The sequence below is a fragment of the Equus przewalskii genome, chromosome 3, assembly GCF_037783145.1.
Source record: "Equus przewalskii isolate Varuska chromosome 3, EquPr2, whole genome shotgun sequence".
Taxonomy (NCBI): domain Eukaryota; kingdom Metazoa; phylum Chordata; class Mammalia; order Perissodactyla; family Equidae; genus Equus; species Equus przewalskii.
In genome coordinates, this window is record NC_091833.1 from 116,979,829 (window position 1) to 117,005,704 (window position 25,876).

The window sequence follows — 25,876 nt, forward strand, 5'->3', positions numbered from 1 at the left end:
AGCAGTTCCTAAAAAAATTACACGTAGAATTGCCTTACGATCCAGCAATTCCACTTCTGGGTGTATACCCAAAAGAACTAAAAGCAGGGACTTGAACAGACATTTGTACATCAATGTCCATAGCAGCATTATTCACAATAAGCAAAAGGAGGGGGCAACCCAAGTGTCCATCAATGGATGGATAAGCAAAATATGATATATACATGCAATGGAATATTATTCAGCCCTAAAAAGGAAGGAAATTCTGACACATGCTAATAACTTAGATGAACCTTGAAGACATCATGCTCAGTGAAATAAGCCAGTCACTAAAGGACAAATACTGTATGATTCCACTTGTATGAGGTCCTAGAGTGGTCACATCTGCAGAGACAGAAAGTAGATTGGGGGTTACCAGGGGCCGGGGGGGGGTGGGGCATTGGGGGAATGGACAGTAGTTGTTTAATGTGCACCAAGTTTCAGTTTGGGAAGATGACAAAGTTCTGGAGATGGATGGTGGTGATGGTTTCACAACAATGTGAATGTACTTAATGCCACTGAACTAGACAATTAAAAATGGTTAAAACAGTGGATTTGTGTTATGTGTATTTTATCACAATTAAAAAAATGTAGAAACACCAAAGATTTAGAACACTGAAAACTATTTATAAAAAGAATAACGCAGTCGAAAGGTTTATTATACCAGATCTCAAACTCACAGTAATCAAGACGGTATAGTGTTGATGTAAGGATAGACATCAGTGGACAAAATACAGACTCTAGATATAGATGGACACACTTTGGGGCAATTGATTTTCAAGAAAGATTCCAAAACCATTCAACAGTGAAAGGAGAGCCTTTTCCACGAACAGTGCCGTGACGACAGATCTGCATGGGAACACGTAAATTGGGACCCCTCCCTCACATGTGAGCTATGGAGTATAATATGACGAGCTTTCCCCTTCTATACAACTTCTTCTCTACACTAGAGTTAACAGCTATTTTGTCTGACTAAAAAAAAAGTACTGGCTGGTATCACAAGTGCACACGGGGCTATCACTGCACCATTGTTTAGAGAAAGCCTGGAACAATCTATCCATCAGTAGGGGACCCATGACACTGTGCTGCTGCCGCCACACAGAACATGATTCTGACATTGAAAAGGAGGAGGGCATTCCATCTGTATTAACAAGGAGCAAACTCAGAGGTACAGCGTGAAAACTAAACAGCAGGTTCAGAGCCACACGTACACAGGTCAGAAAGGCTGGGTGGCGGAGACACCTGTGCCAGCCGTTCTTCCCTGCAGACCACATAACACACCCTGCTGGGTTAAGCTGAAAGGAGCTGTTGGAGAACAGCCATAGCTCCCAGGGTCTCTCCGAGGGTCAGAGACTCAGGTTTAGAGGTACACTCGCCGAAAGCTCTTTTCCAAAGAACAGTAACCAGCCAAGGATGGTGCGGCCCAGTTCCCAAACTGCAGGGCCTCTTCTGTGATCTCCCAGGACAGCCAGTCAAAGACCCAGGCGCCACAGTCCGCCAGCCTGGCCAGCACCGTGAGCGCCCCGACTCACCAGGGCCGAGCAGCCGGGCAGTGCAGTCTCCTCTTGCTCTGGCTCAATCTCAGCTGTGGTCAGGAAAACATCCCGACAAGGTCTAACAAGGTATATGCCACTGCCCAAGTCCACAGAGACTCGGCACGCCTGGCCACCTGGTCCTAGGGAGCGGCCCTAACTCTGAAGGGCCCTCCTGACATGGCCCAGGCCACTGATGCCCCACAAGTGCCCCGGGCACAGGCCCCTGATTCTCATGGGTTCTCTCCTCCCTCCTTTCCCTATGGGCATGTCTGTTTCACCATACGGCCTGGCAGACCTGCTCCCTCCTGTTCCCCTGGTCTGACGACGTGATGGCATTACCGTGTGGATAAACGTGGCTCTCGTGGATGATGAGATGATGCGGGTCCCTGGGAACAAACAGTGGTGTAGAGCAAGTTGCTGAAGAGCCTTGAAGGAAAGCACTGAAGTTAGCTAGTGCCCTGCAGGGCACAAACAAGTGTCAGCCGGTGTTCTCTGCTCACAGGACAGAGAGAAGTGCCAGGTGGTGTGCTGTGTATGGTTGCAGGGGTGTTGATTTGCTCCAGTTCCTAAACCTCATATGGGACAGTGGCTGCAAATGGCATCCCCACTGGGCTGAGCTGATGGGGATCACCTTTGTTTTCAAAGACCCATCTGTCTTGCACAAGCCAAACCGAGATGTGCCAGGAATCCACAATCCTGCAGTTTTCAAGGCTTTTATCTTGGAAGGTGGGGCAGTTCCAGGGGCCAAGTGAGGGATTGGGCCAGTTCTTTGGCCCAATTATAGCTTCAGAAACTGAGTAGGTAACCTCAGGACGGGTGCAGGGGCCCACTGGGCCCACGTGAGACCAAGCCGGGCTGGGACTGCACGTAGCCCTCTCCCCCATAAGCCCCACTCCACGTGTGGATCTCTGTGGTGTTCCGAGTGCTGGCGATGGTTGTGGTAGTGTCCTGCGTCCTCTCTACCACAGACTTGCAGCAAAAATGCCAGCTTTGTTTAAGAATGTCCTTGACAAAGCAGTAACAATGATTAATTTGATTAAATCTTGGCCCATGAGTACATGTCTTTTTAATATATTGTGATAAAATGGAAAGTGACATAGAGTACTTCTGTTCCATCCCCATGTATGGCGGTTGTTTGAGGAGAAGCATGTGTACAATTGTTTGAGTAGCCAGCTGAAATAGATATAAAACATTTTTTTTAATGGAACACAATTTTTACTTGAAAGAAGGACTGACAGACATTCCAGTTACTCAGACTTGGGTACCTGGCAGACGTTTTCTTGAAAATGAACAAAGCGAGCCTGTCCCTTCAAGGAAAACAACCGATGATATTTGTGACCAATCATAAAATTCAAGGTTTCCTGCACAAACTGTAATTTTGAAAAGCTTGCATCCGCCACCATGAGCTTCACCACTTCTCAAAGTAGACTTTGCTGCCGAGATTGATTGTGATATGCACAACGGTGGGTTTTCGGTACTGTTTAATGAACTGCGCCAACATTTGGAAGACCTGCGTAACTCAGTGAACAAGATTTTCCAAATGCCCAGCGTGTGCTGTTACAAAAGCATGCGTGGATAAAGATGCACTGAAGTGCAAGATGGACCAGCGGATGCTAAGGAGACACAGAAGCGAAAGCTCACTGATGTGGTTTCAGAGTCCACGTTGCAACTACCCTTTAAGGAACCACTATTTGTCAAATTTCTGTGCAGTATCGAGCAAGAACGTCCACAACGATCTGCAGATGTTATTAAAATATTCCTTTCTTTTCCAAATACAAACCCACGGGAGCTGGATTTCCGAAGACGCTCGTGATCTACAGCCAAACAACATCCAACAGCAGACTGAGTGCAGGAGCAGCGACGGGAGCCCGGCCGACTTCTCTGACACCAGAGACTGAGGAAATGTAACACAATGCCCCTCTCCTCGCCACAACATTTTGTTTTGGAAAACATATTTTTCATGCAATTGTTATTCACGTTAACAGGTAATGGGTGTTTTATTTTGAAACGAATAAATATTTTTTAAAACTTAGGTTTCAGTTCTAATAAGGTAATCTAATAGGTACTAATACTGGTAGTTAGAACCCACACAAACAAAAGCTCTTTGGCATCTTCAATAATTTTAGGATTGTAACAGGGTCCTGAGACCACAGTCTGAGGTCTGCTACCCTGGAGGGGGCACATGTAGAAACGGAGAGCTGAGCTGGAGCGTGTGTTTCTCCAGCTTTACAAGATAATGCCAAACCGTCCCTCGAGATGGATGTGCCAGTTTACGCTCCCACCAGCAGTGTCTGAGTTTCTGTTTCCTGACCTTCCCAACTTCCATACCGACAGAGGGCACACCAATCTCACAAGGACGAAATGGCAGGTCCGGGTTTCATTCTGCAGCCCCCATGCTTCAGGAGGCTGAGGTGTCTGCCTGTGTTTACTGGCCTCGGACCTTTTGCCCCATTCCTTTTCATATGAATTTAAAAATAATTTCGACCATTTCAAAACATACAAAAAACACAACATTACAGAGAGTATAGTTGGAATTACATTAATCAAACGACATTTTACTTTATTTTGGTGCTTTTAGGAGTATTCTAAATTTCTCCACATGATCAAGGTATCATTTTAGATTTTTCAATAAAACTGAATAGTTTTCTTCATATAGATCCTATAGCTTTCTGGTTAAAGTCACTCCTACATATTCTACAGTTTTAAATCATAACTGTGAATGGAATATTTTTCCATTCTCATATTTAACAGGTTTAAAGAACTCTTGATCTTTTGTATAGTTGGTTTTCTGGGTATACAAAAATATTATCTGAAAATAAAGGTAATTTTCATTTCTTCATTTCATCTCTTACTCTGCGTGCGTCATCTGTCTTAATGCATTAGCTATAAACGTCAAAACAACGTTAAATAGTAATGGTGACATTGAGCACGTGTCTGGCTCCTGATTTTAGTTTTCAGTGTTAGCATGTTGTTTTGCTGAATCTTATCAAATATCTTGACATTTACTGAAATAGTCGCTTTTTCCTCCTTAATTGACCAATAACTACAGAAGAAAACAGAAAGTCGTTGCCAGCACACTGTTTATGAAGGGCGCGATCCAGGCGGTTCTACGCTGAGTTCCCCCTGACGGTGAATGAGTCTGTCCACCCCAAGCAAGGGCACGGGCGGTGCCAAGTCACCCACCGACGCAGACACAGAGTCGATCCCAGACTCTGACGAAGAGAGCAGGGAGAAGAAAATCGACCAAATGACCTCTAACTACAAATGCAAATGTGCTAGAAGATACATTGTACGTGACGCCGCGCAGTTCCTGAAACACTAACACGTCATCGCCGTGATTCTAGGAACGCAAAGACGTCTGAGGTGAAGACCCTGCTCCATAACTTACAGCCTCACTTGGTCACCTCCTGGGGGAACTTCGGGGCGTGGCCGCCCTGACAGGTTGCACGCATGGTCGGGGTTCCGTCCAGCACCCGCTCAGGCCCGGCCCAGCAGGGCCCAGGGTTTGTTAAAGAAGTGAGTTCTTGTGGCGGCATCTTGTCTAAGAGGCAGATGGGCAGCTGAGCTAGAAATGAGCCAGGGTGAGCCCTCAGCCCAGGGCTTCAGCACGAGAGGCCTCCAGGTCCTGCACCTTCGCAGTGGGCGCTCGAGCCAGTTGTGCGCATCTCTTCCCAACTATGGGTTCCGTGACGTCATGTTGGTGGCTGAAACTGGCTTTGGTGAGAATATTTACACCACGGAAATTGGCAGGTTTACACTTTAGGGCTCCATCCCACCACTGCAGAGCCGGTCAAACATTCACCAGACACACTACTGCCTTCAGTCCCAAAGCAAAATGACTCGAGTCCACAGCACATGCCCTGGGGAGATCTCCGAGGCTGCTCAGGAGGGGCGTCCTGCCTGCCCTCTGGCCCCACAAAACACCCAGCCTCTCTCTCCCCGCAGACAGGCCTAGGGCTGGCCTAGTCACCATCTGGGTGACCACCTGGGCGACCCTGTGTGGTTAGACACCTGGCAGAGCCCAGTTACTGCCCGGCTGACCTCAAGGGCCACTGGAGGGTCAGATGAGCTGGTGGCTGTCACATCAGGATGACCGAACCACGGCAGCCTCCTGGCAGGATCCCAGCTTCCACTCCCCCGCAACAGTCTGTCCAGCTGTAGCCAGAGGGAGCCTCTCTAGACCATAAGTCAAACCATGTCACCCGCCACTTACCCACCCATCATGTCACCTCAGGACCCTGCTGTGTGGGCAGCAACTTGACAGTCCCAGGGGAGAATCAGACACTCCTGTGTCCAGCCTCCTTTGCAGCCAGTGACCAAGAGCCCAAGGAGCCAATGAGACTTAGGAGGAATTCAGTGGAGCTTCTGGAAAGGTTTTCCTGCTGGCGAAGGGGCAGAGGCAGTGCGGTGAGCTTTCTCTTGCAGCTCTGGCCGCCCCCATCCCCAGCTCCTCCTACCCCGTGAATCCAGATCCAGATCCAGAGTATGGCAGCCAGAAGCTTCCTGGCTGAAGCCCTCCCCACGGGCTTGGGGAGCCGGCCCTCCATCGCCTGGCCGTGTGCTGTGCTGCTCCGGGGGCTTCCGCTGGCGGTGCCCAGCCTCCCTGGCGGTGTCCAGCCCCTCTTCATCCTTAAGGTCGGCCCTTGCCTTCCAGCACCTACCACAACCTGCTGTGATTTCCCTTGTTTGTCTCCTTTGCTGGGGTGTAAGCCCGCGAGGCAGGCCTTTGTCTCATCCCTACCGTGTCTTCAGCCAGGAAGTCAACCAGGAGCCATTGCTGTACTCGGGGCAGTACCAGGGAGGCAGTCGAACACCCAATGCTCCAGGCACATGAACAGAAGGCCCCTGGAGGGCAGGGTGCTCTCTGGGGTTTGCTCTGCGCTGGAGGCCACCTTAGGGTGGACGCGGGAGACCCTGGCGAGGGAGAAAACAACTGTCTCCCCCTGGGGAGAGACTTCCTTATGGGCACAAACCTGCTACTAAGCTATTTCCACCTACTTCCGTTTCTGGAATAGCCCAACTGGGACACCCCCTCCTAGCCAGTAAAAGTGAACTCTGCTTCCAGGAAGTAATGAAAAATTACATATTTAATATCAAAAGCTGTTTCAAGTATCATTGATTGTGACTATGTTGGAGAGCAGATTCCAGGACATTCCTACTGGGGAATCACCCTTCAGCGACCCTGGAGTCCACGGCCTTGTGTCCGAGGAAGGCTTTAATGCTGGAGACTGCGGCCTTGTGGTCTCCCAAGGCCCGGGGTCCTCAAAAAGCCCCTTGGAAGTCCTGATTCAGGAGCAGCCCCCCGGGGGCCAGGATGGAGGCCGTCCCTTCTCTGGGACCCGGCCAGGCCTGGGCTGGACCAGCGTGCCGAGCTAGGCCCGGGCAGGCCTGAGTCACGTCCCCAGTGAGCCCGGGCCCTGGCTGCCCGCCCAGCGGCCTAGACATTGGACTTGGCGATGATCTTCTCGAGCAGGCTCATCATGCGCTCCTGCAGCTGCAGGCTCTGCACCTGCAGGATGTTCTGCTGGTCCAGCACGCGGCGCACCTCGCGGCACGTCTCCTCCATGGCGCGGCTCAGCTTGCGCTGCTCCTCCAGCATGGCCTCCAGCAGTCGCAGCTTCTTCTTCTGGAAGTGGCTGCTCTGTACCTTGCGCTTCTTCACGGGCCGCTCGTCTGACCTGGAAGCACAGCGCCGGCGTGTGGGTGGCTGGCCACAGAGCCTGGCCAGGGGCCCTGCCTGACCCTCCTGACCACCATATTGGACAAATGAGAAACTGAGGCCCTGGGGAGTGAGGCCAATGCTCGGGGCCTTGTCATCCGTGCACCCACGTCCCCTGACAGTGAGAGGACAAGGGGGCCACAAGTTCTGCTGTCCTTTGGGTCTTGAGGTGACCCAGTCATTGGGTCACAGGGCAATCCAAACCTCTATGGTCTGGAGGGGCGGGGTTCACCCTGCATGAGAGCACCCCCAAACCCACTAAGCTGGGTGGGCAGGGGGCACAGGCCCAGTGAGGGGCTCAGGAGTGGGGAGAGCCCCCCAGGGAAGATGAGGAAGCCTGGGTGGGAGGGGTGCTGGGCAGTGTGGCTTCTCCCGGGAAGCTAGAGACCACCAGTCCCAGCCAGCCTTGGGCAGATGTGGAAACTGAGGCCCAGGAGGAAGGGCCTGGGTCCTGGGCCCCCTTCAGCTTGGCGGCCTCGAATGGGACCAGCACGCTGTGGGGGTGGGGACGCCAGGAACACAGGTGCCTATAGCAGGGAGGGGCCCGTAGAGGCCTGGGCCACCTCCCCGGGAACGGAACCTCTGGTAGGCAGGGAGGTGAAGGCAGCACAGGCCAGTAGCTGTCCTCTGGCTCTCTGCTAGGGGGTGCTGGGCATCCCTGGTCTAACTGGCCCCCACTGGTGTGCAGGGAGCTGCCAAATCCCACCAGACTCCAAGGCCCTATCCACCCCCTGACCCAGGCCCTGTGCTTCTGAGCAGAGCAGGGACCTAGCCAATGTCAGGGCGGGACAGCAGTCCCCATGTGCCGGGCCCTGTGCAATGCCCGGGGCCGCTGTGAGTCTGGGAACTGGGTTCAACCCATGGAAACAACTGGCCACAGACCTCAGGTTTCCCTGCTAATTCCATCTGGCAGGCAGCAAAGGCATTCTTGTCTGGGGTCTTCGCTGAGAAATCTCTGCAGGGAAGGGGTGCTGGACAAACCGAGCAGCAGCCCCTGACATTGGAGGTGTCACAATTGGAGGGACCCTCCCTGCTCCCCCCCAACCCCCAGATATGCCTTCCTCACCTCACCTCTGTATGACAGACTTGAAGACAGGGGCTCTGGGGAAAGGCAGGGCCAAGACTCAAATCCACTCTTCCTGTTCTCTTCCCCAACTGGCCAGCTCCTATTCACCTTTGAAAGCCCAACCCAAATGTCCTCTCCTCTGGCTCCCCTGACCTGCACACCAGAGGGGTGTGTCTCCTGCACGTCTGTCTGCGGGCATCTAGAGGGCAGGGTCATATGGCCAGAGCAGGCCCTGCTGGAAGCATATGAGGGACAGCAGAGGGGATGGGTATGCCCACTCCAACCAGGTTCCGAGGACACTCTGGAGGCTCAGCCCAGCACCTCCTCCCTGTGCTGAGGACCAGCCGGCCCAGCAAGGGCAGGGTCTACTTGGGGGTGAAGGGGAGCCTGGAAGCCAGAAGCTGAGGGGCAGGCCGGGAGGGCACATGGGGCATGGCGATTGGCCTCCCTCCACACGCGGGGTGTGTGCTGAGTCTGCTCTCTCCTGACACTCCCAGCCATCCTCGGAGAAGGTACCCATTGATCCCCATGTTACAGAGGGAGACTGAGGCCCAGAGAGGTCAAGGACTTTCCACACAGCTAAAAAGGCGATGGAGCCAGGAGACAGACCTGGTCTGTGCACATGACAGCCCACGCTTCATAACAGACTGCCTTCCAGTCTGAGGCCTCCCCATCTGAGGCACCACTGGGCTGAGGCTTCCCCATCTGAGGCTTCCCTGGTTTGAAGGCCCCCTGGTCTGAGTCTTCTCCGTCTGAGTCCTCCCTGGTCTGAGTCCTCCCCGTCTGAGAACTCCCCATCTGAGGCCCCCTGGTCTGAGTCCCCCTGGTCTGAGGCCTCCCCGTCTGAGTCCTCCCCATCTGAGGCCCCCTGGTCTGAGTCCCCCTGGTCTGAGGCCTCCCCGTCTGAGTCCTCCCCATCTGAGGCCCCCTGGGCTGAGTCCCCCTGGTCTGAGGCCTCCCCGTCTGAGTCCTCCCCATCTGAGGCCCCCTGGTCTGAGGCCCCCTGGTCTGAGGCCCCCCTGGTCTGTGGTCCCCCTGGTCTGAGGCCTCCCCGTCTGAGGCCCCCCTGGTCTGTGGCCCCCCTGGTCTGTGGCCCCCCTGGTCTGAGCCCTCTGGTCTGAGGCCTCCCTGTCTGAGTCCCCCTGGTCTGAGGCCTCCCCATCTGAGGCCCCCTGGTCTGAGGCCTCCCCGTCTGAGTCCTCCCCATCTGAGGCCCCCTGGTCTGAGGCCCCCTGGTCTGAGGCCCCCCTGGTCTGTGGTCCCCCTGGTCTGAGACCTCCCCGTCTGAGGCCCCCCTGGTCTGTGGCCCCCCTGGTCTGTGGCCCCCCTGGTCTGAGCCCTCTGGTCTGAGGCCTCCCTGTCTGAGTCCCCCTGGTCTGAGGCCTCCCCATCTGAGGCCCCCTGGTCTGAGGCCTCCCCGTCTGAGGCCTCCCCATCTGAGAACCCCTGGTCTGTGGCCCCCCTGGTCTGTGGCTCCCCTGGTCTGAGCCCTCTGGTCTGAGGCCTCCCCATCTGAGGCCCCCCCTGGTCTGAGGCCTCCCTGGTCTGAGGCCTCCTTGGTCTGAGGACCCCTGGTCTGAGGCCTCCCCGTCTGAGTCCTCCCCATCTGAGGCCCCCTGGGCTGAGTCCCCCTGGTCTGAGGCCTCCCCGTCTGAGTCCTCCCCATCTGAGGCCCCCTGGTCTGAGGCCCCCTGGTCTGAGGCCCCCCTGGTCTGTGGTCCCCCTGGTCTGAGCCCTCTGGTCTGAGACCTCCCCGTCTGAGGCCCCCCTGGTCTGTGGCCCCCCTGGTCTGTGGCCCCCCTGGTCTGAGCCCTCTGGTCTGAGGCCTCCCTGTCTGAGTCCCCCTGGTCTGAGGCCTCCCCATCTGAGGCCCCCTGGTCTGAGGCCTCCCCGTCTGAGGCCTCCCCATCTGAGAACCCCTGGTCTGTGGCCCCCCTGGTCTGTGGCTCCCCTGGTCTGAGCCCTCTGGTCTGAGGCCTCCCCATCTGAGGCCCCCCTGGTCTGAGGCCTCCCTGGTCTGAGGCCTCCTTGGTCTGAGGACCCCTGGTCTGTGGCCCCTGTGGTCTGTGGCCCCCCTGGTCTGAGCCCTCTGGTCTGAGGCCTCTCCATCTGAGGCTCCCCTGTTCTGAGGCCCCCCTGGTCTGTGGTCCCCCTGGTCTGAGCCCTCTGGTCTGAGGCCTCCCCATCTGAGGCTCCCCTGTTCTGAGGCCCCCCTGGTCTGAGGCCTCCCTGGTCTGAAGACCCCCTGGTCTGAGACCCCCCCTGGTCTGAGGCCTCGTCTGAGTCCTCTCTGGCCTGAGGCCTCCCTGTACCTGGAGATGCTCATACACCGCCTCACCCTTTGCAGCCAGCCTGGGATGGCAGAGAATGCCACCGCCATGACAGTGCTGCCCCTTGCCGCTCGCAGCCCCTTCTCTGGACGCCAGGCTCCTGGCCCCGCTGGTGTGTGGGGCAGGAGAAGGAAGAGCGCACGCTACCTGAACTTAAGGGACAGTAAGCTGGAGGAGCTGTCGGAGCGATCGTCCTGGAAGCGGCCTTCGTAGGAGCACTGGTTATACGGTAAGTACAGAGGGGTGGACTTAGCAGACGGCGACAGGGATGCCTCGGTCTGGGACGTGGAGGGCCCCGGCTGCTGGCTGTCCGGCAGTTTGCCATCACAGGACTCGGGGACCTTGGCCAGAATCCTATCAATGGCTAGGTAATAGGGCCAGTCTGGCGGGACAGACTCGCTATCTGTCATGCATTTTAATTTCCTGAAACGAGAGACACAAGAGCCAAGGGTGAGAAACACAGCCGCCCTGGCCCTGTCCCGCCGGGCCCTCGGTGAGGGACACTCAGGGCTCCGGGACCCAGGGGAGCCACGTGGCACAGGCGGGAGCCACTCTTGGCCAGACAGGCCTCCCCAGAAAAACTGGCCAGGTTCCAGGGCCAAGGTGACATTGGACTTAGAAAGAAGTCAGGCTCGGGACCTATTCCGCCTTGGATGTTGGAAAGGAAGCACATGCCCCGGATGTGAACAAGGTGATCTGTAAGTGCAGGGACCTTGGACTGATTCCCACGGTTTCTCTGTAGTATCTAAACTCCCTGCAATGAACAAATACTGCTTTTAAGTAAGCTAGCCAGAAATAATAAAATATCGTAATATAGTAAAATGTATAATACAATACAAACATAGGCATATAATACCGCAACTTATATGTAATATAATACAAACATAGAATACTGTAATATAATAAACTTGTTTTTCTAAAGCGGATGCCTTGGGAGAGAGAACCGCTCAGGATTCAGTGTCCGACAGATCTGAGTCTGTGACTCGTCTCCACCACTTTGCTGTGTGACTTTGGACAGGTTCATCATTAACCTCTCTGAGCCTCCATTTTCACATCAGTAAAATGGGGATGATGGAAGCCAGCTCCCCACACAGCTTAGGGAGGATTTAATAAGACAGTGCCCGGTGCCTCTGGAGAGCCTGCAAACACCAAGCTGTCCACATATCATTGTTGGCTGAAGGTACCAGGAGCAGTAGGGCTGGGCCTGACAGGGCCCCTCCTACACTGCCTGACACCCCCATCCTCACTCAGACCCCAGGCCTAGGGTCTGCACAGCGCAGCTCTGTGCACCTTGGGCCCAAGCCCCTCCCAGGCCCTGTGTCCTGCCTCCCCCACAGACAGGCCCGGCAGGCCCTCTTGAGGTGGAGGACGGGGAGAGAGGACTGCAGGAGAACCACGCAACCCGGTCAGGCCAGGAAAGAAGTGACAAGAGGGGATGAGGACGGGCTCTCCGCCCCATCAGACCCAGTGCCTCCTGAAGCCCAGCGCTCTGCAGGACCCCAGCCTCAGCCTGTGGACCCCCACCTTCCTGCCCTATGCTCCTCCCAATGTAGGGAGGCCTTCGAGCCACAGAGTGCCCTGTGGCCAGATGGCTCCTGTCTCCCGACATTCTCTGTAGGGCATGGCCACTGGCACTCTGGTCAGTGGAAATAACGAGCTGGCCATGTGAACGAATTGCCCCCAGCAAACAGGCACAAGTGGACTGTGAGGGTGTCTGCAGCTCAGGGCAGCAAGCAGAGGCCAGTCATGGCAGCAGGTGGCTTCGGGAGCAACATCCACCAAGCGGAGGGACCTCAGCAGAAAGCAAAGGAAAGGTCACACCCGGAAGCGCACGGCTGCTCGTCTTCCCGGCCGCGCCACTGTCCACCACCCTGGAGGGCTGTGCGGATGCTGGGTGCAGGCGGCAAAAGGCTGCGCTGGGGGCCCCACACCAGCCCCCCCGGGCTCCCCTCCAGCCCCTCCGGAGGCCCCCAGCTCTTGTTCTGCCCCATTCAAGCCGGCCCACTGCTCAGAGAAATGAGGAAAGGCCTGTTCCCGGTGCAGGAGGCCCCTTCCAACAAACCACGCTCCACGGAACCCGGCCGCCCCCTCAGGCTTCCTTAGCCTGACAGTCTTAATGAACAAAGAACTATCATGAGCAAATAAGAAAAGCCTCTGCTGGGGGGGAGCTCTCTGAGGACAGATAGATAAAGAATTTGTCAGCAAGTCACAGCGTCATGTGGTCTTGTGCAAGTCCCTCTCCTGCTCTGGGCCTCAGTTTACCCCTTGGTGAATGGGAGCTGTGAGGCGCCGCGGTGGGTGCGTGCTCCATAAACTGTGAGGTGCTGTCCACGCACACAGCCTGCAGCGGCTGGAGTGGGGCCTCCTGGAGGGCCCAGGCCCTGCCTCTGCTGCACCCTCATCTCCTGTGGCCTCCTTGGCCCACACCCCCCGCCTCCAGGAATGGAACAGAATCCCTCCCCTGGGACTCTGAAGAAGGCTTTCAGGATAAATAATAAATAACCTGGCCAGACACCAATCAGAGCCCATGAATTACTGAGTCAGACGGGAGGCTGGTCAAAGGGCCAGGATCGCCTCTGCAGCCCCTCCGCACCAGGCACTGAGGGACGTGCCGTGTGAACGGGGGCCAGAGGGTCGCGCTCACCTCGCAGACAGCTCAGCCCTGGCACTGTGAGCTGGCAGCTGGAATTTAACAGCATTTACGCTAAGTGACTCTGATGCCTTCAGACCTGGGGCAGCTGCCTTGCTTCCGGTCCCTGGATCTGGCAGGGGCTGGGGCCGCGGGTCAGAAATGGGCCTTTGGATAGGGCCCGCCTCTGGACCTGCTCCTTAAGGGCCAAAAAAAGTTAAGTTGATGCAACTGAAGACAGCCTTTCAGTTGTGAAGGGCCCTGCGGAGCCTCTGCCATCTCCAGGCTCCAGGTGGGCCGCAGGCCGCAGGCCAGGCAGGGTAGGGAGTCGTCCCCTTACTGATTGGTGGTGGTGGGATCCTCTCACCCACAGAGTGTGGCTCTAGGTGCCTGAGGCAAACCTGCAGGGTCCCGTCTGTACCCAGCCCTGGTAACACATCCACTCCCTGCCCTCAGCGGCCACCAGGAGGCCCGGGAGGATCAGTGCCCAGCTGAAAGCCTGAAGACTGAGCTCTTGGGGGCAGCCCCAGGCCAAGCCCTGCCCGGCCACCCACAGCACCACTGGGGGCACCAGTTTCTCAGCACCACGTTCCCCCCGACAGCCGCTAGCTCCTGACTGACCTTCACCCCAGCAAGACCCTGGCCCATCCATGACCTTCACCCTGCCTGTGACCCTCTGCAGATAGGCCTGGGCCCCATGTACCCAGGAGCTGGGCATGTGGGGCCATACCTGCCTCCTTCCCTGGATGTCAGAGCTGCCCCTGCCTTGGGGTCCTGTCTTTGGCCCTGACTAGAAGCTCCTCTCAGTGGCCGGGGCAGAGGGCCCACCATGGGGTAGGGCAGATGTAGAGGTGGAGCCAGGTCTGGGTCCCCACCACTTCTGTCCACAGACAAGGCTCCTCCCACAAGCAGGACCCCCTGGGCACTCAGGGTTCCACATCAGCCTTGCACGCCCCTCTCCCCTACGCTGAGGTCAGTGCTGTGCTGTGCTCACAGTTGACAGCTGAGCTCAGTGGATGTGAGAATGACAGCGTGTCAGGACCAGGCAGGACTCAGGCCTGGGAGCTGAGCCTCCTTCTCACCTCGGCCTCAGTTTCCCTGCCTGTGTAGCAGCACCTGCCCCCCTGCTGAGCAGAGTTGAGCCTGGGCTGGTAGCCTGTGGTCTCCTGGCTGGGGTAGGGGGGGTATGTAAGCCAAATAGGAGCCACCTGTGGAGGCCTAGGGGACGGTGCCAAAGGTGTCCTTGGCGCAGCCCTGGCCAAGGCCCAGGAAAGCCTGATCAGTCCCAGCCCTGCCCTTGCTGGGTCTCAGTTTCCCCACCTCCCCATTGGGAGGCTGCATCAATGGTTTCTCTAGGCTCTGTCTCACCCGGTGGGGCTCCACCCCCACAAAGCCAGAGGGACCCATATGTCGGCCAGCCTGGTGGGGACCCCACACTCTTCCTGACTTGGCTCTGAGGAGGCCAGGAGCAGTGCCCAGCAGCCTGGGCTCGGCTGTGCGCACGGGCTGGCCCGTTGGTCCTGGGGCGGGACTCAGGGACCCGAGGCCTCGTGCAGAGTCGGCACGCCGCGGCGGCCTACCTGTACTGGAAGGTCATGTTGGTGATCTTGATCTTGATCTCCTCGCCCAGCCGGCGCTCGCCGGTCATCTCGAGCAGCTTGCTGGCCATCTTCTCGTACACCTTGGCGTTGCGCTTGGTCTGCTTCAGCTCGTCGAAGAACTCCTCCCAGACGAGCATGAGGCCGCGCATCTCAGCGTCGGTCCAGTTGCGGGCCCGCCGGTGCTTCTCCGTCTGAGGAGACACAAGGTAGCTGGGCACTTCGGCCGCTGCCATGCTGGAGGCACCTGCGGGGTTAAAGGGGCGCGCTCAGGCGAGGCCGCAGCGGCCTGTGCACCATGGGCGGGAGGGAGCCCTGCTCCTGGAAGGCAGCTCTGTGCTCAAAATGGGGCCTACATCTGACAGGCAGGAATTTAGTTAAAAGCTTTTAAACGGGAAACGTCATTTTGATGTCACGTTTCCATAGCAACAGAGCAACTGCATAAGCTACCACAACAGAAACCTTTTAACTGAAAGCGCAGGAATCGGGGCCATCCTGACGGCCCATCAATATTGCAGCGAGCAAGGCAGGCCCAAACCGGCGGCCCAGGCGCCTGGTCCTGCCTCCCGCCTCAGCCTGGCAGCCCGGCTGCGCCAGCCCTGGCCATGTAGAGCGAGGTGCCTACGCTGGGCTGACCAGCTCTAGAGGGGTGGGAGCCAGGCTGCAGCCCCCTCCTCAGCCCTGCCCTGGTTCACACAGGCAGGGGCCCGGGGAGAGGCCAGGACAGGGAGCTGGGGTGAGACAAGCAAGGAGACCAGGGGCAAACAGAGGGGGACGGAGAGACCAAGAGAGGAGGACAGACAGACAGACGGGGGTGGGAGGAGCAGAGATGACACAGAAAGGGGAGGCAGACACAGGGACAGATACCCTCAGGGACCCTCAGCAACACACGCATGCCAAGACAGCCCTGGTGATGCCCCGTGCACAGTGTCCCCTGGCCAACACGCTTACGTTTTATGATGGGAAACATGAGCGTACAAACACCCGTGGGTGAGAGTGGAGCTCCGCCCCTGAGCAGACCCCTGGCTCTGCCACAGTCTGCCTGTTTCCCTCCTTGCAGTGGGACTCCTTGCTGGCCCATGTGATGTGGGGTCGGCCGAGGAGCCAGGACAGTTCTTAAGGGCAGAGAACAGCTGGAAGCAGACAGTGTGTGCCCCTCCTACCCTGGGCAGCCCCATCACAGCCCTGACCACCCTGCATCAGCTCCATCTGCCTTCTCCTCCACCTGGCAGGGCAGGGTGCTCCTTGTATCCCTGGCACCCCACAGAAAAGTGTTTGGTAAAGGCTGCTGAGTAAAAAAATGAACAGATAAAAGGCCAATCTTAAGTAACCCCCCTCCCTTCCCAGTAGATCACTCGACTTTGCCTTTGGACTTACTGGCAAACTCCTATTCATTCTTCAAAACCCTGTTCTGGCATCGCCTCCTCTCTGAAGTCTTCCTACTCTACTTTGGTCCTTCCTTGCTTTTTCCCTCCTGCCAATTGGACCTACCTTGAGACAGCTCGTTTCATTTTTTACCTTCCAGCTGTGTGACCCTGGGTTAGGAACACTTGCAAAACGGATAGTAATAAGAATTTGAGCACTCTCTGAATGCTGGGTGCTGTTTTAAGCACTGTAGATGTGTTTCCCTCTTCGATCCTCAGGGCACTCTTGCGAGGGAGGCTGGCACTGTTGCTATTCTCATTTCACAGATGAAAAGCCTGAGAGCCAGAGAAGTGAGGTCACCCTGTGGGCAAGGGGCCGGGCCAGGCAGGCTGGCTCGGAGCTGGGTCTGAGCCCATGCTGTGCTGCCTCGAGAACGAGCACCTGGCTGGCGGGCTCCCTGGGAAGGACACCCGTCGACCCTCCTCTGCCCACAGTCCTGGGCAGCGCACACATGGCGTAGCCAATGCAAAGTGCTGCGTGCCTGGGCGAAGGCTCCCACCGCCTCCCGGGACCTCCTTGGAGGCCCCCCAATGCCAACCCTGGACAAGGTGGCTGCTGGCACTGGCAGGGCCCTTGGGCTGTGGGACCCTCACCCTTCCTCTGTGGGCCTCTGCCAAGGCTTGACTGAGGCTCGTCCTGAGGCCTCTAGGGCCAGGCCGAGTGGACACGGACGCTGACCTCCAGCAGTGGCTAGGTTAGGGGCCACTGTAGGACAAAGGCGAGCTCTACACTGAGACAGACAGGAGCAACGGCCCGGCTCACTCGAGAAAGCAGAAAGGCATTGTGGGAAGGACCAGGTCAGCAGAGGCAGCGAGGCCAGATGTCCAGAGCGTGTGGGAAGGCTGGCAGCGAGAGGTGCTGCGACTGTGAGGGGGTCGGGGGAGTGTACAGCAGCAAAGCTGGGCTTCAGAGCCAGGCTGGCGATGGGCCCCTGTCTCGGCGGGGTTGAGGGACTGAGGTGCCCACTGGGGCTGGCCCCAGACTTCAGAGTGAGTGTTAGCAAGGGCAGGAGACCAGAGTGATGGAGCCTGTGGGGACGGCAGAGAGAAAGCGCCACCTAAAAGCATCAACACTCAAAATGTAAAAGATAAAACTCAGAGAGACGGTTTATCAGCATGAGCCCATCACACCTGCTGGACAGGCCGTGATGGCCATGTTGAGCCCCGCCCCGGCCCCCAGGCACACGGTGCCCAGCCAGGCACTCATGTGAACAGGCTCAGCGCACCCCGTCAGATCCTGCCTGTCACCTGTGGGGTTCTGGTGGTGGCCTGAACTCAGGGGAAGGACTTACGAAGTCCAGGCTGAAAATGCCTGTGGTCAGTAGAGGCACCTGACCGTGGACAGACGAGTCCCAGCACAGGGGAGCTGAGCTTGTGGCCTGAGTGAGTCCTCTGGGACCCTGAGGGAGGGGCCGAGGCCCTCGGGTGGAAGGAGGGGAGGTACCCAGGATAAGGCAGGCCGGCTGGGGCGCCCTTCTCCCTGCAGTCAGAAGTGGAAGTGCAGTGGGAGAGAGCAGCAGGGGCACTCAGAGGGGCCTCCACACCCCCTTCAGTAGGTTCCTGGGTCAACGCCTGGCCCTGCTGTCAGCTTTCTGTGGGAGCCCCTTCCTCCCTGGGTCTCAGAGGGCACCTGGGGACACAGGGACACCACTGCCTGGCCATGCAGCGGCCCCAGGAGGGCTCATGACTGCTGTACTCCTCCAGGCCTGGGTGCCTGGCACAGATCACTCAAGAGTAGTTGCAGAATCAATGAGTGACTAGGACCACCTCCTCCAGGAAGTACCCCCTCCTCAGGCAAAGGATTTGACGCTCCCAAGTGGCCCAAGTGCTGGCTCTCTGCCCTACCTGAGGACCTTCCATCAATCACAGCTCCAAGGGCCAAGCGGGACTGTCTTACTGCGCCTCCCAGCACACAGGGCAGGGGTCCAGGGGGAGGCAGCAGAGCACGGCCTTGGAGATTCTGGAGAGGGCAGCGGCTGGCATGTTGGCCTGGCTGGGGCTGGTGAATAACCAGGAAAAGCAGATGCCCCAGGCTCCCCAGCCTAAGTAACACCAGGACAGCTGGTCCCAATGCCTCCCACAGGCAGCTGCTGGCCTGCGGGCATCACTGTCCACCCTCAGGGTCCTTGCAACCAGGTGGTTCCAGAGGAGGTGTCTACATCTCCTGCTCGCCCTCTAGCCAGCACGTCCAGGGGAGTCAGGGTAAAAGGCTGACCTCCAACCATCTCTTCTTAGGTTTCAGTGGGCAGTGGAAGCCCCGGGGAGGGGGAGTCCTGGGGGTGCTGCCTGAAGCAGAGCCCTCATGTTGGGCCCCCAAGGACAAGAACAAGCTGGGCGGGAGGAGGTCCAGGGCCTGCTGCCCCCGCTGGGAGGGATCTGTCTGTCCTCTGCTGGAGAGGGGGATCCCTACCTTGGCACAGCTGGATGACCTCAGTCTCTGCGGGCAGGGGAGGCAGAGGGCCTGGGGCTGGGCATCCGGCAACACCTGCAGGGAAAAGGGGCAGTCAGGCCTCAGCAAGAGGGAGCCCGGGGGACACCTGTGCTCAGAAGAGGCCCCTGCCCTCTACGCCTCTCTCTCTCTGAACCGACACTCAGTCCGTGCGATACTATGAGCACCTGCCCTGCCCAGCCTGGCAGGCTGACCTGGGAGCCCAGGGCAGGAAGCGGACATGCCCCCTAAGGGCCTCCAGCACCTTCCAGGAGCAGGCAGCCGTGAGCTGAGCCTATCACAGTGGGAGGGAAGTTTGGCAGTAGAACTTGGCCTGGACAAAGGCAGGGAAGCAGGAGAGGTGGTGGGGGTGGGGGAGGTGGGGAGCGTGAGTCTAGGGCCGGAGGCGGCAGGGCAGGGCACAGCATGGGGGCAGGGTTGAGAGGATGACATCTTGGCCAGAGGAGGCATCGATTCGTTTCAGGATGGCCTGGCCCACAGCAGATGCTCACACGAGTCCCCAGCCAGCTGCCTAGCCCATGGTTGAGGGCAGGGGACCAGTGGGTCCAGTTTGCCATGCTGGCACCACCTGCATACTTGGGGAGGACAGATCCTTAACTTTCAGCCCTCTGCCTCGGTGGGCAGGCCCCAACCCTGACCCAATGGCTCCACTGGGCCCACCCACAACCCTAGGGTCCTTAGAGAACATGACCAGGACAGGGAGGAGGCCATCTGAGTGGCCCCAGGTTTCCTGCTTGGGAGGCCAGTGGAGAGGAGCCATCCAACCAGATGGGGGAGGCAGGCTGCTGAGGCCTGAGACCCCATGGAAACTGCAGGAGGAGATGCTCACGGTTTCCCACAAGAAGCCTCGGTGACGCCACAAAGCAGGCCCGCCCCTGTGCCACAAGCCCCTGGGCCCTGGCAGAACGCCTTGTCCAGTGGCGCTCAGGCCTACCGTCAGGCTGCCCTGAGGGGCGAGGTGTGGACCGGTCTGAGGGATACACCCCCCACACCCCTACAAGGGCTCTCAGGTGTCGTCAGGAGCAGGGGCTTCCTCTGAAGAAAAAGGGGGATGTGCTGGAGACAAGTCCACTCACACCAAAGGGCTTGGCTGCTTCTTTCCAGGAGCTCTGGGGACCTTTTCTTTCTGGAAATAACAGGTAGGCCAGTTGCGTCCAGGTGCGCCAGCCAGGGTCTGGCTGTCCTCGCTTGGATGGGGGATGGGCATATGGCTTAGGTAGCTCTGAAGGCTGAGGTCATCGAGTTGTATGACACAGGAGGAAACAAGTTTGGAGAGAAGTGCCCCCCATCAAGTGTTCACAGAACTGAGGTGAGAACAGAGCCCCATGTGGCCTGTTCACCAGGCCCAGCAGCCAAAGGCCCTCCAAGCAGTTTCCTGCCAACAATGTCCACACCTTCAGCACCAGGACTAAGTCACGAGCCGGTGTCTGCAGGCCAAGACCACACTGTCACTGTCCCTGTGCAGGGAAAGGGGGTCCTGTGACCTCAGGAGGGCAGGGGGCCCAAGGCTGCTAGAGAAACCGGGGAAGCCCAGGTGCACAGTCACAGCGCTGCACCCCAAAGGCAGGGGACAGGCTGCACCATGCTCGCGCCTCTCTGGGCACTCACCACGGTGCTGGCTCCAGGACTGTCCTGCTGAGGGAGGGAGGGATCACTCCCGTCCACTGACCAATGATGGGACTTCAGCAAACATTTACGAAGTACCCGCCCTGAGCAGCCCACAGCCCAGGGTTTTTGCCTGCAGATTGGTGGGTAAAATCTCTACACCCCAACATTGGTACAACACTGACCACCATGGCTCCAGAGGTGGGGTTCCCCAGAGCTAAGGAGGACTGCACCCTGTTTAGCTCAGTAAAGACTTTGGGAAGAGCTGGTATTTTGGGCGGGAAGGACTTACCAGCCCCAATGGACAGGGAAGCATCGCCATACTCTATAGCCCAGGAGCACGGGTGCCAATGGCCAATGAGGCGAAGGGGCCAGCTGGGCCATGAGCAGGCCTCAAAAGCCAGGTCCTGGCCCCGTGTGAGCACTCCAGTCCTTACCACCCCTCCAGGGCCCTCGGCCAAACACAGAAGCAGAAACTTAGTGCTGAAATACACGTGGCCCCTGTGTAAGTAGATCAGTCACTTAACCAACGTGGCTTTTGCAACCACGGCTGCCGGGCAGAAAGAGCACTGCGCTGTGGTCTGTGGGGTCCTCAGAGGAAGCACCAGCCACGCCCAGGCCTGGGCCTGCTTCCTCACTCGCACCACACAGCCTCCTGGGGGCCCTCCGAGGCGTTGGGCATTTGCTGGTGTGGCAGCCAGCTCTGCCATCCCTCAGCAGAGTCTAGGTTCTCCATAAGCAAAGAAGGCCTCGAACAGCAATTTATGGTTTAATTTTTTCCTTTAATTCAGATGTACAACATTTGCAGCAGTTTAAAAAATTTAAATATACATCTTACATCAGTCCTCCTCTCTCCTCTTGGAAGTGGACAGTCAGGTCTGGGCCAGGCTCCGGGACACGCCCATCACAGCCCTGCCAGCTCCCAGCACGGTAGGGACAGCGGCAGTGACGAAGTGTGAGCTCAAACCCCTGCTGACAGCCACTCTACCACAGCAGGAAGCAGCGAATAAGGGCAGGGGACCCCACTTAGCTCAAAGCCAAACCACACGTGGCAGGTCCACGACAGCCGCGATCCTCCAGCGTCGGTGGTCACCCCTCGTTTGCAATGAGAAACTCCACAGTGACTGTCCAGGGCCAGATGCTCCCAGAAGCACTCAGGGGGAGTGGGTTCCTTCAAGTGCATTAAAAAGTGACAGGTGCATTTGGGAGAGTGGCCCCTGAGCCTTCCAGACCACCGTCAGTTTTCACTGCCATCTGAGTGGGCCCCTCCCTACTGAGGACGTGCCCAGGCCAGCAGCACAGGGCACAGCGCAGGGCAGGCCTCTTCTTATGAGCCATCCCAAGCTCTCCAGTGAGCCCCGGCAGCTCCTGGTCACTTTCCCATGCCTGCCCAACGTCCCACCAGATGGAACGGCTCCGAGTCTCACCCTGGCCACAGCTATGGTTTTGGACGCTCACTGCAGAGGGAGGGAGAAATGCCAACGTGAGGATGTATGGTAGGAAGGACGTTCTTGGTATCGAGAGGAAACTAGCTTCACTCCCCACAAATCACACAGAACCAAGCCCACCGAGGCCCCTGCAACAGAGGGAAGTGTCGCCTGTGAGCTGGCAGAGCTCGGTGATTTTGTTGAGTCCATCCCAGCCGAGGAGACAGCAGGGCTCACTTCCGCTTCACAGAAGCGCGCCCCAAGGGCTCAGAGATGAGCCCGGGGATGACGGGGGTCTGTGTGTGGTCAGGGCCTCATCTGATGCTACACCCTGGGTGTCTGGAGGTGTTTCAGTGTTATTCTTTTCTCCTGAAAGGACACATTTGCCAGCAAAGTGAGAGAGAACATAGTGAAGGGCACTTGGCAGCTGGAAAAGTCACCTGCACACCCAGCGGGGCCAGCGAGAGGGAGGCACATTTCTGGAGAAGACATGGTTAAGTGCATCGCCCAACAATTCCACCCTGGTTCATTCAAATCTTTCCTGATACCACCAGCAGCAAAACAAAAACAACCTCCCCCTCAGTCCCCAAACCTGACAATCAGATTAGTATTTTCAACAAAATTTGGATAATATGATTGGTGCTCACTGTAGACTTTTAGGAACGCGATAAAATCTTAATCCCTTCTGCACAGAGTTGATAGGGTGGACTATCTTAGTGGGATTTTAACGAGCAAATCACGCCAACTCTTAGTCTCAGTCACGCGTCACGCAGCAGACTCCACGTGGCAGGTCTAAGACAAGCCAACTTCTGTAAAGGTCTGACACGGCCATTTTTAGAGGCCTTGCATATTTGTGTTCTAATATATATATACACACATATAATTACAGATACGTATGTACATATGCATATACACACACCGTCGTCCGTGGGTAAAGTAACGTCACCCGTCACCTCATACCCATCTCTGGGGTGCACAGGCAAGTCTTTGGGGTGGCATCATGGCCAGAGCTGGGTTCCAAGCACCCTCATTAACAACTGACTGTTTTAGGTCACGTCACAAACTAGAGAAGACCAATTAAACTCTCAGTTGAGCCCAGTGACAAGAATCCTAAGGGAAATGGTTCCAAATTTTACATTCACAGTGTTATTTCTCACAAGTATAAACATCTAGCCAGGAACAACATCCGGCATATGATGGATCTATCTCAGAGCTGCTGAAATAACCCAGGGGGCGGGAGTGCAGAAAGTTTGGAAAACCCTCCTGTGTTCACATTCTAGCAGGCTGTGGGAAAAGCTAGGATGAGAAATGGGAGCCGAAGTGAATGAGGGAGAATGGTGACTTTCTTACTTATTAAAATTCAGTAGAGTCCCTCCCTTAAGGTCCTGCTCAGACACCTGACCCATTTCCACCATCCGTGCCCTCGCTCGCCAAGGCCTCTGCTAGGGCTGGTAGGTAAAGCCAAGGGCTGCTCTGAGGAGGCCCCACGGCCTCCCTCATGTGCACGGGCAGTGGGTAAATCCTGCACCCAGCTGGCCTCAAACTGCTGCAGCAGGAAAGGGCTGGAAGGAAGCAGCAGTCCCGGGGGTGTGGGGGGCAGCTTGAGGGCCTCCAGGCCGCTGGCTGTGTGCATTGCAGGGAGACGTCAGGCCTGCACAGACAGATGTGAGGGGAACCAACCATGCGCCAAAAGGTCCCTCCTCCTTTGCAGACTCTGGAAAATAGCTTCAAAATGATCTCCACTTACCATACGAAATACTTAAAACTCTGACTGTACTTAAGCTCATGACAAACTGACCAGCATGCCGGTGACCAAGTGACTGGCTGCCTCTGGGAACCAAGGAGGCAGAGTGCTGGCTGGGGTCACACGGTCAGAGAGCATGCAGAGCCCCCCATCTGTAAGTGCCTGGTGAGCTCCTAAGCAAGGTCACCTGACGGTCCAGGCCTTGTTTGCATTTGATGGTTTGGCTACAGTGGGCCTGGAAACAGAAAGCTGGTCCAGGGCCCCGGCCTGGGGAAGCAGCAGCAGCTCTGAGGGAGCTGTGGGTTGGCCAATCACTGCCCTGGTCCATCTCATTCCTGCCTCCCCAGGTTGAATCCCATTTGCATTCTCCTGGGCCAAAAGGAGGTCAGAGGTGCTGGGGTCTTTCTCTGACAGTTGCTAGGATGCCAAGCTTTGCTCTTAACCAAGAGGGACACAAACGTAGCTCAGTTACACCCTTGGGGCTGCTGGGCCAAGCATGCATCTGAGCCCCAACATGCATGAGGGCCACGTGGGGGGTGGATGCCAGCACCAGCTGGGCCAGCTCGGGACGGGAGCAGAGGATGTCAGAGCCGGTGTCTCTGAATTCGACAGAGGCTGCTCACAGCCAAGCAGTCTGGCCTGGTCGGCGAAGTGCCAGGAAGCTGTCCCTCACTGGTGGTGGCAGAGCCTAAAGAGCTGCAGCCGGCACAGAAAGGTGCCTCCTACGCACAGGACAGCTGAGTGGGCACTTTCTCAATCCTTAGACTGGGGCTGGATGGAGAGTTCCTGATACAGACATCTGAACATTAACACTCCTCTCAATTCTGATTAAATACGAATGCATGAAAAGGGTGAAGTGAGCCAGAGAAATGACAGAAAAGCCATCAGCCTATTAAGGAGGAATTAGGAATTGGGTGAGGGGAGTCACTGCAGGAGAGGGACCAGCTCCTGTCCACTTCCATGGAGGCTGGGCATGCAGCATAGACTTTGCAATGCACATACTTTACACGGGCATAGAAAGATACCTTAAAATTAATCTCTTTACTGATAGAATTAAATTTTAAATCCTGAGAAGAAACAGAGAAAGGGAAGCATGGTGCTGGGTGTCGTGCTCCCAGCCACTCCACCGAGCGCACGCCACTACGTTCAGTCCAGATGCCAGGTACCACAAGCACATCCTGCTAGGAGCAGGACCACGAGCCCCAGGCTTCCTGAGCCTCACTGCGGAGCCTTGGGGGAATGCTCTCTAAAGCCTGATGGCACTGCCTTCTGCCTACTGGACACCAGAGGGGGCTAGTGGCCAACCTGCGAGGGCAGAGGACTTAACTTCTGTCCCAGATGCAAGAGCAGCTGTCACCTGGTGACAACATCAGGAGGAAGATAAACACCTGGTTAGCTGGCATTTAATACTAGCTATAGCACGAAGGGTTCGCAACGCAGCTGCTCTTGCTTCCTGTGAGGACTCAGGCTCAACCCCGAACAGTACTGCATATATTCTCTGCAACAGAGTGCTTCTGCCACGCGGCTGGGAGGGACACTGCCTGGCTCCCCAATGGGGCAAAGTGAGGGCAGCCTGGGGTGCCCAGTGCCCCCAGCACAGACAGGGCCCTGGGTCCAGTGCTGCCTCACTGCCACACCAGGTGGGCGCTCAGCACGTGGAGACCTTGTGGACATTCCGCAAACAAGTCAGCAGTTGGTGGTACGGGTTTCCTGGTGCCGCAACCACCTCAAACACGGACTGAAAGGCCCTGCGGTCCAGCTCCTCCTCTATTTGGTGTCTGTAAAAGTCTGTGGCCACCAGGCAGAAGAGGTTAACGTCCACTTGCTCCAGCTTGCCCATCCTGCTGATGACGTGTGGAAGGCTGGCAGGGGAGTTAAGGAGCAAGGCTGCAAGAGAGGGGAGAGCATCTCCCTGTCCTCAGCTGGGAACGCCCTCCATGACAAAGGTTGAGATACAGGCCCAGGAAGGCCTGAGACCAGCCCACAAGCGGATGGAGCAGACCTGGGCTGTGCCAGCAGCAGCAGCTGCTTCCCACCTTGGCTCCTGCCAGCGAGTCTACGACACGTCCCGGGACACCACCCATCTATAGCAGAAAGCCCGGCTCTGCCCAGTGGAGCAGGAATAGGCCAGGCAGAGCTGGCTGAGGAAGCCGGAGCCCTACAGGGAGTACATTTCTCTCGGTAGCACTTACCTGGCCTGGCTCCCTGCACAGCGCTGGTGGCTGGTGCTCCTGCTAGCCCTGCTCCCCCAGAGTGAGGGCAGAGCCATGGCTGCCCTGCCCAGGCCCTCCCAGGCGCGCCGGACGAGGTCTGCTGTCAGCACCAGGAGAGC

General features: G+C 57.1%; 2 protein-coding genes across 5 annotated transcripts in view; both read right to left on the reverse strand.

Moving 5' to 3' along the window:
- Positions 1-643: 643 nt before the first annotated feature.
- Positions 644-25,767, reverse strand: MSANTD1 (Myb/SANT DNA binding domain containing 1). Its single transcript, XM_070613456.1, has 5 exons — positions 25,737-25,767; positions 18,730-18,804; positions 14,878-15,142; positions 10,816-11,091; positions 644-7,231 (listed from the first exon to the last, which is right to left on the reverse strand). Exons 3-5 carry the CDS (start codon positions 15,129-15,131, stop codon positions 6,991-6,993), a joined length of 771 nt encoding a protein of 256 aa, XP_070469557.1. The 5' UTR covers positions 15,132-15,142; positions 18,730-18,804; positions 25,737-25,767; the 3' UTR covers positions 644-6,990.
- The window catches only part of HTT (huntingtin), a 165,948-nt gene continuing 161,206 nt past the window's right edge, over positions 21,135-25,876 (reverse strand). For all 4 annotated transcript variants that reach the window (XR_011538383.1, XM_070613455.1, XM_008531802.2 and 1 more), the window contains one exon: positions 21,135-25,406. Coding sequence is in view for 3 of the 4 variants with exons in the window: in XM_070613455.1 (XP_070469556.1) it covers positions 25,193-25,406 (214 nt within the window). In the remaining variant the exon portion in view is untranslated. The remainder of the gene's footprint in view (positions 25,407-25,876) is intronic.